This window comes from Parus major, chromosome 15 (genome assembly GCF_001522545.3).
Source record: "Parus major isolate Abel chromosome 15, Parus_major1.1, whole genome shotgun sequence".
In the NCBI taxonomy this organism is placed as follows: Eukaryota; Metazoa; Chordata; class Aves; order Passeriformes; family Paridae; genus Parus; species Parus major.
In genome coordinates, this window is record NC_031784.1 from 7908283 (window position 1) to 7925117 (window position 16835).

General features: G+C 41.0%; 1 protein-coding gene across 1 annotated transcript in view; it reads right to left on the reverse strand.

The window, feature by feature from the left end:
* The window catches only part of MAPK1 (mitogen-activated protein kinase 1), a 35255-nt gene extending 18426 nt beyond the window's left edge, over positions 1-16829 (reverse strand). The window contains exons 1-2 of the mRNA XM_015644102.2: positions 16611-16829; positions 588-770 (exon numbers count right to left, since the gene is read on the reverse strand). Coding sequence (XP_015499588.1) covers positions 588-770; positions 16611-16753 — 326 coding nt within the window. The 5' untranslated portion in view covers positions 16754-16829. The remainder of the gene's footprint in view (positions 1-587; positions 771-16610) is intronic.
* Between the last annotated feature and the right edge of the window lie 6 nt (positions 16830-16835).

Here is a 16835-nt window from a genome sequence, read left to right on the forward strand (position 1 = left end):
CTTAAAAAATTCAGCTGTTCTTCTCTACTAAATATATTTATTATGCTATATTGAATACAACAGTCTTTCTCTTACCAAAATTAAATCCCAATATACTCAGATGATTTTCTTTTAGTAAGATTGCAATGGAAATTAAAAGAAGGGATTTTTTTTTTTTTGCTTTGACAGGAATGAGTTAAGTAAAATTTTCTTCCCCTTAATTCAAGAAAATTTGAGACAGTTATCGTAGAGTCTGGCCATTTTACTTTCTCCTCAAAGCAACCAGTTCTAACAGAAGCTCTACTAAGAGCAAATATAGTTTTAGAGTTATGTGACTAAACTAAATCTTCTCTCCAATGTTGTTATCTTTGCTTTGGAAGATAGAAATTAGCATCTTTCTCTTTCCCTGGAAAAGAAAGAATAAAAGTAGTGCTCATCTACACCAAATCTATAAACTGATCAAATAATATTAACTTCCCTTTTGATTTACAATAATAGAAGCCAACTTTTATTAATATTTAGGAAGGAAGAGGATGAAGGGGAAGAAACAATCAAAAGAGAGGAGGCAACCGCTACTAATGATGCCAAATAACACTTTGAAAGGATACACATCTTTCATCTGTTCAATAGTTGGAGCTCTGATAATGTCATTTATTCCAATAATATTCTCATGCCTGAAGCGCAGTAGGATCTTGATCTCTCTCAGAGTTCTCTGGCAGTACGTCTGATGCTCAAAAGGACTGATTTTCTTTATAGCAACTCGGACTTTGTTGACGTTATCATAAGCAGAACTAGAAGAGAATCAATAACATTGATTACAAGGAGCATTAAATTCATTCAATTTAGAAAGAAAGAATGTTAATTCAGTTGAATATAGGGGTGGTGCATTTTGTTTACATTTACTTTTATCAAATGGAGAGAGGTGACAGTGACAAGTCTTTTAGTTTGGTGAACTGACAGAACACTGTTGTTCTTTCACCGGCCTATTTGGGTCTCTACAACCATTAGATTTCCCAGCTGACTTGGAGTCAGTGGTTCTGCACAAGGAAAAAGTATTTCTCCTCTTTATAAGCCTGTGCAACAACCAAGTCTGAGGTTTTTTCTATACGCTGCAATCATCAGAAGTTTAAGAAAGTTCATCTTGAGTTAACCCATTCACTTTGGGGTGCAGAAAAACCTTCAGAAATCATCTTTTAAGCAGCAGAATTCCACGTCCTGTGTCCACTTCCACAAGTAATATCAGTCATCACAATCTTTCACACTTCCATCGATCTACAGAGTCAGCACCTCCATAACAGACACGGAATAACAAAAGGATGGAAGAATTTGTGACAAAATCTTTCCAAGATCGATTCCAGCGATAAGAAGAGTTTGAGGAAAGAAAGCTGTATCCAGGTACACACATGGAGTGGAAGCAGCAGCAGCACAACTACACGGAAAGGTGCTCACTCCCTCCTGCATTTACACGACTCTTTCCAGGAGCTCAGAACTCCATTCCCAGCTACACCAATAAACAGGTTCAATAAATAGTATTTCTGATCAACATGCCTACTACACATTCATCAAGAATATCACAGCCTGAATCTAATTAAAAGTCTCAGTAAAACATACCTAATTTTCTAAAATCTGGACTATGAATCCTAACAAGTTTTAGTATGTCTTCTATGGTCTTGTTCATAGGAATGACAAAGCATCTCATTATCATAACTTCTACTGTATTAGAAGTAAATGGTAATTTAATTAATTAGAATTTATATGTGTTTATATGATTCTTATCCCTACTCAAGCTCACTACTGCATTATTAGGAAATTAAAAAATAATCAAGCCTACATTCCATACATTTCTATTAGCCTCAACTATTTCATATAAAAAATATAACCGTACTAGCCAAGGAGGCTTTACATCCCACCAATTTTCTATAAGTGAGTCCCAGAACTTTCTTTGATACTCTTTTAATTTGCCTTACTCTGCTGACATGTCCAGGTACTTGGTGACCAGGTAATGCAGTATAAATACAAAAATCCAATTAGAAAATGAGACCTCAGAGGAATTAAAATGTCTGGCCATATCAAGGCTCTTCTACAACTAAGCAGAGATAAAGTGCAACAAGATGTTTTTTAGATGGTACTGTCACCACTGAATGCACAACTGTTTAAAATTCCTCTTTCATTATTAAAATGGACATATAATTCAGTCAATTAGGGTTATCAGTAAGATCTCCATACAGCACATGGAGATATAACAACATCATTTTTGCACGGTTTTCTCACACAATCCCTTTGACCTGCCTGCATCCCCAACCCTCGCCTGTACCCACAGACAACACCATTTATTTGCCTCTACAAACACAGAACTCAAATGCTCCATGGGGAGCTTTGAAATGCCACATGCTGAGCAAGTATTCATTACAACTGTTGCTACTGCATATGTATAGATAACACATTAGCAGTTCCTCAGTCCTAAAATAGATAATAACTAAGTGCAGTAAGCGGAACCTGGCATTGCCTCCAAGAGCACTTGGGCTTCAGTAATTTCTTAGCTCATCACCTGTGGTGTTTACAATAGACCACTGAGGTCGGTCACAAGCAGAAAACAAAGCCAGAAATAACTCTGAAGCACGAATAACCTGGATTTGGGAAAGAAATGAAAGAATCCTATGGCCACTTCATCATTATAAACAAACCTGCCTCCTCCTTTGTACTGACCTGAGCATTTTTTCTGCCACAATGCAGAATCTTATGTCCTTTCAAAGGACTGGACAGCAGCAGCTATGTAGAGTACAAAAAGGCAAAATGCAATATTTACCACTAACGGTGCTTAAATAAAAAGCTCCCAGTGTCTTACAATATTTGATAAATCAGTTATTGCTTCTCAAGCAAAGGTTGCTTATTGGTAGAAAATATGTTATCTTTCCTTGTACAGAAATGAACATGAATTGATCAATTAAATATACCAAGACTTCCTCTCTTGTAACTGTTTCACCTACAGTCCTTCAAGCATTTTCTTAGCAAAAGGTTTATGCTGTTATTTAGAAAAGGATGGCTAATTTTGCTTTCTGATGGTTCAGCTATAACACACATGATTCACTGAGGAAAAAAGCAGCCTATTTGGAATAATGATGCAATCAGCTTCCTCTCCAGGGTACCTTCCCCATACAGTCATCTTTCTGTTTGTATCAGATTTCCCCACACTAACACAGCTAAGCTTCTACTGCCTCAGCTGAGGGAAGAAAAACTGAAGTATTGTCCAGTTGAAACATTAAAAGGGACACAAGATTTATTTCTGATGTCACACTTCTTGAAAGATGAGCCTTTCTGTAACTTGATTAAACATCCGAGGGATTATCTCAACTTCTATGAGCAAGAAGCTAATCATGCAAGCAGTCAGGTACACTTGCTGGTGCATAATATTTTAAATGTCATGCATAATACAGGTACAGTGAGAATCTGTATTATCTAGTTAACATCATTTCACATCCTCAGCCACAGCCCTTAAAGCACATATTGCTTTAAGTAAACTCTGTGACCCTTTAAAAATGCCTTCTCAATTTGACACATGCTATAGAAAAGTGTAAAAGCTGCACATTAGACTGAGCTTTACTGGAACTGAACCAGACCCCTATTTGGCCTAAGAAGCCCTATTGAAATAACTGATTGACTATGCAGGAAACACCATAAACTCACAAAACCGGGTCCTTTGTAAGGCAGACCGAACCGTTTCCCAAGCTTTCCCTCCATCCAACCATTCATTGCCTGCCACCAGCAGCAGATTTACACATTCCTCCCCAGAGTTCTGCTGAAGAAATATGCTGCTCATAGTGTGCACTGCAGTATTTGCAAACAAAAGCACTCTGAAGGTGCAAATGCAGGCCCTGGTGCATTCCCGCTGCAGCCCATGCACCGGCTCATCCTCGCGGGTTCCAGCCGCAGCCGCAATTACTGATCTCACTTCACGACTCCTGATCACCCGTGCTCCCCCTGCAGTCCGACCAGGATCAGCTCCACAGCACATCCCATCTGCCTCGCAGCGCATCCTAAATTTAGATTATTTGCATTCTGGCAGTGCTGTCACAGTGTGCACAGTGTTACCTATTTGTCTGGGCTGTCAGCTTCTAGTAAACCTCATAACAACTGGCTACATTTGCAATAAAGCAGTTAACTGGAACATCTTCTGAAGCCAGGAACTTTCTATTATCTTGACTTTTTTCCACAGAAGATAAAAATCTGTGAAGTGGCAATAACAGTTCCCATATTAACAACTCTTAGAGTGCCAGTTTATAGCTTTTAGTTTCTAATAGTTACGCACATGTACTGATCATCACCCACAGAACTGTCCCATTATGATGAATCTAGTCACCAACACTTCAAATATTGAGAAGGAAGGATTTATTTCCACCCCAATCATGTGCAGCCTTGCAAGCTGAAGCAACCATTCAGCAGTGAGTGCTATTTATCTGTAATGTGATAAATTTAAATATAGATTTTGCAACTGCCCAACTGTTGTAGCCACATTATTATTGCTATTTCAAGCTGTGGTTACTAACCTGTGACAACCTGCAACAGCACCGTTATTTAGATACTTCTGCAACATCGTGTGAAAATCAATACAAGCCCGAGCAGTAAAGTTTATCATTCCTGACTTTAAGTATCTTGTAATAGCTACCTTATAGACTTGTAAACACATAAGTTTTGACCAAGTAAAACATCAGGTACAGCTGATGATCAGACACAAAATAAACAAATGAGCATTTAAAATCCAAGAAACTGCACCAAGTTATAAAGTTTTATAACTTTTAGAACCAGTTTTTATCCTACTCAGGTACCAACTTTGTTTTTAAACAGAAGCCCAGGGCGGGGCTGCTTCCAAGAGCAGTGCCCAGGAAGGCAGCTCTGAGCCCCTCTGCCATCAACTCCGCAAGGCGAAGGAACCTCTCACCGGGCACGCGTGGCCGAGTGCCAGAGCTCAGCCCCTTCTGCCCACAATGCCTGCTGCGTGTTCTTCCACCCGTTCCTATTCCTCGCATGCTTCATTTGGGGCAGAACTGGAACAAGTGAGAGCACGCTGCAGCTGCCGGCAGGAAAGGAGCCAGCTCCTGGCAGTCCCTGCATCCCACAGAGGGCTGGTCCTTCACACTGAAAAACAACTGCCTGCTCCTCTGCCACGCTGCCTGCAGGCTTCCCCCTCCATGGGATGTTCTTCCAACACTTGGAGGATTATTCGCCTCGTGGCTGTTTTACACACTTCTCTCAGCACACACACACAAAATACACAACGCTACCGGCAAACATCTTAATTACAACTCTAAATAAAAGACTGACTTGAAGTTTAAAAGAGTTTTGTTTTTTTTATCAGTAGCTTTGTGTTGCTGTGGAAACAGGATTCCAAGGGTATATCCAGAGATAAGAATCTTTCTGAGATATTGGATAATTCTGCTTACACTTAGAATAGGAAAGGCAAAAATAATTCCCAGCAAGCAAGCTGATCTATGGAGATCTTTAATCTTTTCATTCAGTCTACATTTAGCTCAATCATGGATATTTCCACAACACGCTGACATTTATCAAGTTACAATGCAAATAGCTTAAACTTATTTTTAAGACTGCTGTAAATAAAATAATGCAATATTATGACACAGTAACAACCACCCTAACAGACTGTTCACTACAACTTTTGGGGGTGGGGGAAGATGGTTGCAGAAATGCAGATCTGCAGAGGGTTTTGGGATTTTTTGTTTGGGGCTTTCTTTTTAATAATCAGATGTTAACCCTTTCAGATTCTTCAGAATAATTAGTTTCTTCTTCTATGTGATTAAATTACAGAGAGCATCTACAGTGTGTGACTTTTTTAATAAAGAGAAGAGACTGGAAAAAGGATGAAAATAGTCAAAGACTATTCGAGGACACTGAGTAATGCATCTTTTTTACACTGCTGAATGTATTTTTTGTAGCCAACTGTAAACACCTACGTTTACTAGAAATATTTTTACTTTCCTCCATTTATTCATAATATTTTGAAGACAAGTATATTATTCATTAGACTTTTTTATTAGCACTATTTTACAAAATCCACACCTGGTTTTAGAAGGAGCAAGTGCCTACTCATATTGGGATACATTTGCCATGTTGCAAGAAGCCTCAGTTTATGAAAAGACAACCCATGTTACACTCAGTTTCATTTTGATTTTTCTGCTTTCTCTAGAAGAGGTTCTCAATAACAAAGCACTTCTCAGATTTGTCAGCTGAGAATCCAGGAGACAGATTATAGAAATAGGGGCATCTTAATACACTTCTACTTTTCCTCATTAAAGATTTAGTTTTATAGACTAACTCCTACCATGTATGAAAGTCAGCGATCCATGAAAATGGAGAAGCTACCTCACTATTAGATTCTTTAACAAATAAAAAACCAACAAGGGAGAAAATAAATATAATTTCTAAATCAGTGCCCTTTATTTTACCACAAGTTCATAGCAAGGTGCCCATGTGACCCCTGCAGACTCCACTGTGCTTTTAGTTAACCTCTGAGGCTTACTGGGTCAAACTGGAACAGCACTGCCTTCACCTCCACCACCTACTGCTTCAGTCATCTTCCTCTTAACAATCCAAATCAATCCTGATAGTAAAGCTTCCTGCTCCAATTACGCCAACTCCTTCCTCCCATGACAAAGGTGAATAATTACTCTGAAGTGATTTTACTCAGATTTGATCTACTACAGGTTATTGCCCTTCACACCACAAATTCCTAAGGTACTTTCATAACCTCCAAAGGAGATATGTGTTAATTTCATTTCATTGTATCTGCTCAAATAATTCTAATTAATACTGGTGAGACATTGGCACAGGTTTCCCAGAGCAGCTGTGGCTGCCCCATCCCTGGAGATGTTCCAGACCAGGCTGGAGAGGGCTTGGAGCAACCTGCTTGTGTGGAAGGTGTCCCCAAAGCAGGCTGGCCCTGGATCCTTAAGCTCCCTTCCAACTCAAGCCATTCTAGGCTCTAACAGGTTACAAAGACACAATTTTATTTTTCAGAATTTGAAAAGCGGTATTTGATGGATCCTTGCAAAAAATTCAATTTTAAGCCACTTACTATGCACATAATTATTACTGAATAGTATAATTCCTTAGATCAGTCCTAGTATTTTGAAAACAAATAGCCAGTCATGCAAAATGGAGTCTTTTAAATTAATTACTTTTGCCAGAAGCTCAGACAATTCATAATCCTGGGTGTGGCAGACCAGATGATTTGTGTTTTGTTAACACCTACTAAAGAGAACTATGAAGAGCAGCACTTCTAGAACTACACCTTATTACTGGCATCAGAAAAATACCAGCTATTTCACCCAAGTTTCTGCACTATTTGGATAAAGATGTTATTTAATTTTATGGTGCTTTGATTAATCTTACTTGTTTGGAAAAAAAAAAATCAATTCTCTCCATCTCTTCTAATATGTATTTTTCTTTCCATACCTTTAGCTGTAGAACACTGACTTCAAACCACTACATATGCCTACTGTTTTATGCCACTTCAACTTAGTCTTTAGAATATAGAAAACTCTTAGATGTCATTTTATCTGTTTCTTCCCTTCCCATTTCCATTCCCTGTTTAGAGGTTCATTGGTTCTCCACTGCCAGTATTTCCTTTGATAGCATTGATGCAGAATTTAACAAACTTCACTACATTTAAAGGCCCTTTGGCATCTGTGAAATAAATTCCCTCCAAAGGCACACACTGCTTTGGATAAAATATAACAATATTAAATATCACTTTCTTTCTCCTCTGTATATAAATTCCTGTGGGAATTAATTTTGGGCTAAGATTGTAAGAGCTCGACCACATGAGACAACCTAAGGTGAATTCAAAGGAGTAGTTGTGGTTCACTCTCCCTTTTATGCCTCCCATCCCTGTCCTTTCTCACTTTTTTGGTTGGAGCAGTGACCTTTTATGTGTCAGTTCAGAGAATTAAAGCAACTCCAAGTTGAAGCAGGAGCAGTAAAGAAGCCTTTACCTGCATAGTCCTATTCCCTTCCTGTGTCAGCACCAGCACTCACAGGGCTTTGTGTCCATCATTTCATCTTCTCACCTTTCAATTTCATTTTTTATGAAGTCACTCTTCACCTAAACCAGCTTTCAAACACAGCAAATGCTCCAGCTGTGCAGGCCCCAGCATAAGAGAGGAGGAAGGAATGACAGAGCAGAGGCATGGAGGGAAAAGCTGCCCCTGCAGCATCACCACAGCCCAAGATCAGCACAGCCCAGCCTGCAAGGCTCAGCCCTGCAAAGCTCAGCTCGGGTGTCTGGGCCTCCCAGGAGATCTCGACCTCCACACAGCTGATGAGGTGCCCACGTCTTCCCCTGAGCTTAAGGCTCCCCAAAGGGCAACAAAAAGACACCAGGACAGCAAAGGACAGGTCAGTAACATCATCACTGTTACTCCAGAGCCTGCAATACAACCCCCACATCCCAAGCAGCAAAGTAGGGATCATAAATGTGTGCAGGAAACATTTCCCCTTTCCTAGAGAGAACGGAGAGCACTACCAGAGAGCTGTGAGTGGTGATGGGATTAACAAATCCTCCAGTGTGGTTGAGTCTTTTGTCCGCTAAGGTTCTAATTTGACTTATATCCCAGATACTCCTCCTAAAATCAGCTTATTTAATTGATTCCACACCATATAAATAGCTTGTTTAATTGATTCCACACCATATAAATCTTTAGAAGAGATAGTTCACAGTATTTCATTCCAACAGAAATTAGAACAAAACCATCCATGTACATTCAAAAGCAGAGATTTTCCTAAATCTGATGTAGAAACATCAGTGCAAAATGAAAACTATCCCAAAGCACTGACGAAAACAAGGTCTTTGCTACTGTCCACTCTGCCATGGTTAGTTCAGTATTTCACTTGCAAACCAAAACACAATAAAGCAACCCAGCCACCAGCACTGAGTGTGCATCTCACTACTATCATAAGTTATTTCCCTTCATATCAGATTACAAGGCATTTTCTGCATTTTTCCATATTTCTAACAAGACATGCCAACAGTAAACCCTCAGCATATTCACAGCTTGGTGTTTTGTTCAGAGAAGGTATCAGCATTAAAACATGTTGGCTACAGTAGCTAAGAGGAAGCTACTTCACAATTATGAAACACTCAAAAAAACCCCTTCCAATATAAAAGTCAACCTGAATGTCATTTGGGATATTTTGCAACATCCAAATCCCAATAAAGTTGGTCAAATTCCATACTGAAGCATTTCGGGGAGTATTGATTTGGAGCGCTCAAATGACCTGAAATCTTACTCAGGGCACATCAGCAATATTTGGAGCAATCTGCCTTCCTTCTGAACAAGCAAGAAGGTACTGCAGTGGCAGCTGCTAATTTTAAGAGAAACTGCAAAATGAAGTAATTGCACATTATAAACTCTAAGCCTAATTGCAAGTTGCTCGTACTTAAAACATACCCACAACACAGACAAATTACTTTCCACCATATAACAAAAACTCTCATTTGCATCTTAATCACCACAGAGTATTTCAGTATTTTATGAAAATTCTCTTAAAATACAAAAGAAGAACTTCTAAGAGAAGATATTTTTCACTTAGAGGAACTTAGGCAATTGTGATTTTGGGTACTGCAAACAGATGGACAGTAAAAGCACATACACAACTCTGCTAAAACTGGACTGTCATGAAGATTCTTCCCAAATCTAACATAAAAATATTTCTACTATAGCCTTTTTACAAGACATACATACACAAATGAGTATTTAATCCACCACTAAGAGGTCACTGGGCTGGAGGGGCACAGCACAAGCACAGGCAGTGTGCAGGGAGCCGGGACACCAGGAGGGTGCAGAAGGGGCTCAGGGGGGCTCGAGCGTGTCCCTGCGCTGGCTCTCAGCGGAAACGGGTGGAGACAGGAATGCTTGTGAAACAGAAACCAACTCCTGCACCCTGATGGAGCACAGGAAACCCTGCCAAAGGACCTACCAATAGCTCATCAAATAACCCCATCTGAATCAGTGACATTTATTATGAGCTGGATCTTACTAATCTACCTGCTCAAAGCTGACAGTGAACTGTATTTGTTTTTTTGTGCACCTTGCAAAAAGATGAGTTTGAGATTAGCTTCTTCATATACCCAAAGGTTGCACTAAAGCAAAGGAAAACAAGCTCTCTTCTGAAAAGGAGATTCAGCCACAAGCGAACCAGTGTCTTTAATAACTTTCCTGCCAATTAACAGAACATAGATTTCACACAGATAAATCACCTGAAATTAACTATACCGCTGAATTTCACATTATTACATTATTATTTTTATTTACCTTACAACACAGTAACATAGAAGTTATATTTTTGAATACATTTATAGTTCCATACACTTCATTTGAGTGATCTAGAGATCAAAATTAAATACAATTGAAATCACTTAATAAAATGTTTCTGGGTTTGGGATTTTTTTCCAGATACTATTTTAGAAGTTCCTAAAATACTTCACTTTAAGTGAAAGACTTCTCCAATTTTTCAGAACAACATCCAACTTCATCCATGAGCAGTGCCAGCTCCCAGCAATGACGGCTGACCAAGGACTGGGCTGTGTTATGCACACAGCCAGCAGGTCAAGGGAATTGACTCCTGCTGGGAGGGTACATCTGGAATTCTGCATCCAGTTTTCCTCCCTCTGAGTACTGGACCAAATCCAGCAGAAAACCATTAGGATCCATAGGGAGCTCAAGAATGTGACATGAAAGAAAAAAAATTGAAGAAACTGGGTTTGTATAGGCTAGGAGAGTAAAAAGAGATGGTGGTGGTAGAAAACATCCAACTTCTCTTTTAAGTTGCATAAAGGGGAATCACTGAGAAAAATGATCCAGATTCTTCTCAGAGACAAAGAGTACAAAGGACGAGAGGGGATGGTCCTGAGTTGCAGCAAGGCAAACTCTCATGTCTTTACGGGAAAAGTATCACTGGACAATTGGTTTAACACTAAAGCCAGAAGTTGTACAAATACGTTGTAGAATCTCGATCCCTAGAGATTTTGGAAATATTGAGTGGACAGGTCGAGCAACTTGATCTAATTTTGACATCAGCCCTACTTTGAGTAGGAGGTTGAACTGCAAGACCTCAGAAAGTCTCTTTCAACTACATTATGCTACAATATATTCCATAGCAAGATGTCATAAAATATTTTCATTAAATACCAAATCAATCAGTTATTTTCATTTCTAGATCACAGCTGAAAACTGACAAAGCATCAACAGAAAAAGCATTAAAAACACTACTATGTTGGCGAAGTACTAGTTTTCAACACAAGCTGAGCTCTCCACCTACTCAGCTGGTAAAGCACCAACTCTTCTGTGGGCTGTAGATCCCCACCCCTGAACAAGAAGCCACTGAACTAACAGAGCCTGGTGTCCTACAAATACACATTTCTAGTCTCAAGAGTACCAATAAATCCATCTGTGAAACTGGGGCATGTCATGTCTCCTCGGAGAGTCTGATTTCTCACATGTGACCTGATACAGTCTCTTCCCCAGTGGAGCAGCATACAGGATCTCTTCACTCAAGCAAAATACCTATTTTTGCAAAACCTGCAGAATAACTTTCCATCTTTAAGACTTTTACCATCTGTCAGATTTGATGGAAGGCAGGCAACAGGTACTAGGATTGTTTGTAGTGGTATGGGAGATGGACTGATGCAGCCAAATATGCATGCTGTGAACATATAAGCCTTACTTCCTTAATAAAGCATGCTTCAAAGAAAACCCGTAAGTTTTCTCTGTCTGTTTCCACGAGATGGAGCATGCTGTGCTACAAAAATGTGTATTTATTTATAAAATGCACGTGTCTGTGAGGTGCACTCTTCAGCTAAGCCAGTACCCCATTGCTCTGGGCTGACAGTAGAAGTTGCTACCTCAGATTGTCCATAAACCAAAGACAGCTCTGGCACAGAGCGAGTGGCTGCTGCCCATCTCTGCTGCACAGCCTGTGAGGGGCCACCTGTCCATCACCGGGGAGAGCAGGAAAAACAGCTCTAATTTCTCCTTTGGGTTCCCACGCCAGGTTAGGCAAGTGCTAGAAGCTTGAGTGACTGAAGGGAAGTGCTTACATCTGCCTTCTCCCCAGAGGGAAGAAGCTGATAACTAGCCACCAATTACACTCCGGAATTCCCTCCTCTGATCTTGCACTGGGGCGGGTTGGCTAAGTTGTATCAGGTCGCTGTTCTCCTTATCACACAGACAGAACATGTTAATTACCAGGTATGGACACCATACCCAACCTGAGCTCCCTAAACGCGCACACAAACAGGGGCACGGATCCCTGCACTGGCTCCATCATTAAAGGGCTCTCTGTCTCTCTGGATCAAGGCAAGAGGTAACAGAACAAACATGACAGGCTCCTTCTGGTCACTGCCACTGAGCAGCCCACCCCAAGCCACCAGGCTGACCCTCACAGAGGATGCAGAAGCCACCTTTTTATGTAACTCTAAAGAAACTATTATGCAACCATCAATCCCATTCAAGTTTTCATGTTTTATATAAATATCTATACCTTGAAGATCATTCTATTCCTGATTTCATGCTGGTTTTAGTTTCTTTATTAATATGCTTCTCTTCATTTTAAATTATTGATGCTCTCAAAGTAGGGCTGTTCCATGAGACAATAGAGAGAAGTGTAACTTTAAAGAATCTTCTGCCAAATGTTTTAAGTATTCTTTTCACTATTACTTTAACATTTATCTATTGACTACCTAAACCTCCAATATCACTCTTCCACAACACAACAGTAACACAAAGCTCTCTTTGTAACACGGGAAATTCAGACCAAGAAATCCAAGATTTGAGATTGCAGATTATTTTCTTCCAACTGCACTCATCTGCATTCAACTGCTTATTTATAAGAAGTTATTTGCAGCACTGATATTTCTTCACATTCATATAAGCTTGATGACAAAAAAAGCTTCCAAAAACTAGGATAAAAATGAGAACATCCCTATCATATTCAATTCACCATTTATTTCCAAAATGATTATTTGTTTTTTGCTGTCAAATTATCATCCTTGCCAAATTACCACTGACAACCTGGATGAAGAACAAGTCACCCTGGAAATCTAAGGTTCAGTTCTATCCTGTTTTTATTGCTGTTCCAGTGTGTTTGAAGTATGGCCTGTTAATAGGCTGCTTTAAAAAAATACTACCTCTAATAATAAACGCCACATATAAGAGGAGAAAGAAACAACTCCAATAACCTTTCCAAATCTGTAGTGTCCAAAAGGTAATTCTGAAACTATCAGACCTGGTCTCAAAGCGGGTTCCATCTGACACTGATGTTGTGAACTCCTTATCACTGAATGAAAGGGAAAGTCACTTGAAGAACCTTACACCAACCCTCAAAACAACTAACAATTCTTAAGTGAAAGCAGAGGAGAAGAAGACAACACAACATTTACATATATTTGGATAAATTAAGCCAGACTAACAAACATGACTGTATGACTAAGTAATTGCTCAAACAATGTCCTGCAGTCCTAGGAAGTGCTGAGGATTTTGGCTCAAACTTTCCTCTGTGCTCAGCCCCTAGTTTCACATGCAGAATGACCAAAACAAAAATGGGTTAGAAAGGGGCTCTGACAGGGATCCACCTCCTACCACTTCACCCTCTGCAACAAGAGTAAGGCACAAGCCTGTATCACAGGCTGAACGTTTCTGGCAGAGTTGAACTGGAGGACATTAGGATGGGGTTTGGCCTGATACCGTGCCTTTTCTGCTTAGGAAGCTGAGAAAGTGCAACCACAACACAGCAGTAAATATACTGCTCTGCTGAGTTTATTTTTACTCAAAACCTGATTATGTAAAAAAATGACTGCACTAGGAAAAATAGTTAAATGCCTTTAAGGGTTTTCAAACCCAGATGAGAGAACATTCACGTACAGTCTCTGCAGCCAACATCTTCCTCTATTTCCTGTACTGGTATTTTATGTTGTGATCAATATTCCTCAAACATTATTCTCTCTGCTGCAAAATCAAAATGGAAGACTGACCGTAACAGCACTATCCTAAGAATATTTCATTTGCCCTTTTACTCATATAATTGAAAGCATTTTATTGTTTTCAAATCCCTAATCCAGTGATCTAGAAACATAAGAATTAGGATAAAAATGAGAAAGAGACTGAAGGATTTTAAGAGTCAAAAGACACTCGTTTGCCATGTAATAAGCCTCATGGCAGAGTGCACTTGTAAATAACCATCATCTCCAAAGAGGTCCACATTAGCTGTGGGTCTAAAACAAAACCAACAGGGCCTGCTTTGCTTTCCTTTATTAAAGTGTACAAATTTAAATGGATTTTGCAGTTGCAGGAAACATCTCCATCTGCACACTCACGGCTTGCCCTCTACCCCGCCCCCCGAGGGAGAAGCTTCTGCGGATCCTCACTGCATTAGCAACCAGAGCAAAACACGAAACACAGAGCACTGAACTGCACAGCCCGCATGGCTGGGATTGATAGGTAACCGCATTTCATCGCAGTCACTACAATACGGCACAGCTGCTCTGGCATTAGCTACAAGTGCATCCAACACTTTCCTGACCAAGTACATGCTATAAACTGAGACTTTGCTCCCTGTCATTTCATACACAAGGCACAAGAGCAATAATCAAGAGCACAAAATATGTAACATGGTATTTTATGTTAATAATTTTACAATAGAAAACACAGGAACCAAGTGCATATTTCAACTGAACTGGAGATTTGGAAATTTTGATAGTCATTTTATACAGCATTCACAGCACACATAAAGTATCAGATGAAGTTTTCAAATAACCTTTTGGATTTGAAGGGGAAACAGCTTCAGTGTATAAGTTTACCACACACAATTTGGAGGGGCAGAAGTGGCCCCGTTTCCCCTGTATCTGCTCACTGGCACAGGGATGCCAAAAAAGGGCATCAACTGCCATCGTGCTGCTTCTTTGCAGTCCCTGATCTGTGATGAAACATTTTAGCTTTTCACTTTGTTTGTGAAACACAGTTTTTAACACACCATTGTGGTGAACTGTTCCCAGCACACACCTTGGCAATGCTATTCCCCAGGACCTTCGAAAACCTGACTGTGCGTACAAACCAGTGCAGCCCCAACTGAGATTATCTGCACCAATTTCCTTGCCCTGGCTCAGATGATAAAATAACCATAATAAAATACAGCCTGTACCAGAAGCTACATCAACAAGTTTTGAACTGCATATATTGATGCGATTTCTAACACTGAAACAATAACAAGGATATTTTTACACTGTAATCAGAATTTCTGATTTACATTTTAAAAGTTCTTCCCACACCAAAAAAAAAAAGTGAAGGCCACAACACTAAACTCTTAAGAGAGAGGTTCATCTCCCAGCTAGACTCAGGCCTCTATGAAAGCTCCCTGCCTGAAACAAACAATTACTTCATCCTGACAGGCCAGCACAGTTCAGTGACTATGTGCAAAAACCTACAGCTATAAAAATCTGTAACACACTGCTGAAGGCTGTGAGGTGTCTTCGCTGAGAAATGCACTGCTTTACAAAAGATTCCTCATCAGAGGGAGAAATAAATGCTGATAAAGCTCTCATGCAGTCACAGCCTGTAAGTCGCTTTTAGTACCTCTGATCAAAAACCATACTAAAGAAACAGAGGCAGTGTTGCAAGAAAGTTGATAAAAGAGCAACAAAAAAGAGTTTTTCATCTGCATCCCTTAAGTTATTTCAGGACTACAGGTTGGGTTTTTTTTAACTAATGGAAGGGGTTTTACTAGTGAAAAACAAAATATGAAATCCTAAGTAAGATCACTAAGCATGCCAGGTTAATAACCCAGTCATTAGATACACAGATCACACGGCATCACCCCAGCTCATTGAGACTGCTAAAAAAATCCATCTCACACTCTTAATCCAGTTAGTTTTGTAGTTCGTTCACCTCACTCTTTAAGACCGATACTACCCACAGCAAACATACACGATCGCTTTTTAGTGAGACTCAGTCTAAGTCTTTATAATGCAATATAATTTAGAGCCAGGACAGCTGAAGAGAACTTTCACCCGCACACGTTAACGCAGGCACTAATCCGGCCGGCTCTGCAGCACAGACAGCACATCCTGAGCAAAGTCAGGCAGCGGCAGCAACTCCTGTGCTCAGATTCACCTTTTATATCCCCCTCGAGCTCGGGCTGCTGCAGCCAGGTGAGCCCTCGCAGGGCACTGTGAGGGACGCGGGGCTGCCAGCAGGATTTACCACCTTCCTGAATATCTGCAATCACACTACGGAGACGGAGGAAATAACGAGAGCGACCAACTCCAGAGGCAGAAGATATTAAAGAAAATAAACGCAGGAGCGAAACGAAACGAGACGCTCAGCTGCACCCACCGACGGTGGGATGGGGGGGTGCAGGGAGGAAGAGGAAAGAAGGGTGATGCCAGAGGGACAACCTCGGGAACACGGACGGAGAGGCAGAGCCGAGGAGAGCGAGGCAGAGCTGCTCCCCCTCCCCGAGGGCAAGGGCGGGCCGGGCCCGCGGCCGGGCAGGGCGGCGGGAGGGAGGGAGGGAAGGGAGGAGGGAGTTGTCCGGGGCAAGGGCGCTGCCCCGGCGGCCGCACTCACCACACCATGCCGTAGGCCCCCTCGCCGATGTAGGAGAGGTTAGTGTAGCGCGGCCCCACGTCGAACACTTGTCCTCGCACCATCTCCGGGCCGCCGGCGCTGGCGGAGCCGCCCGCAGCCCCTGCCCCCGACACCGCCGCCATGTTGTCCGTGCCGGGAACCGCGGTGCCTGCGTGCGGGGGGGCGGAGGCGGGCGAGGAGGGGGGCAAGGAGGAGGATGCGGGA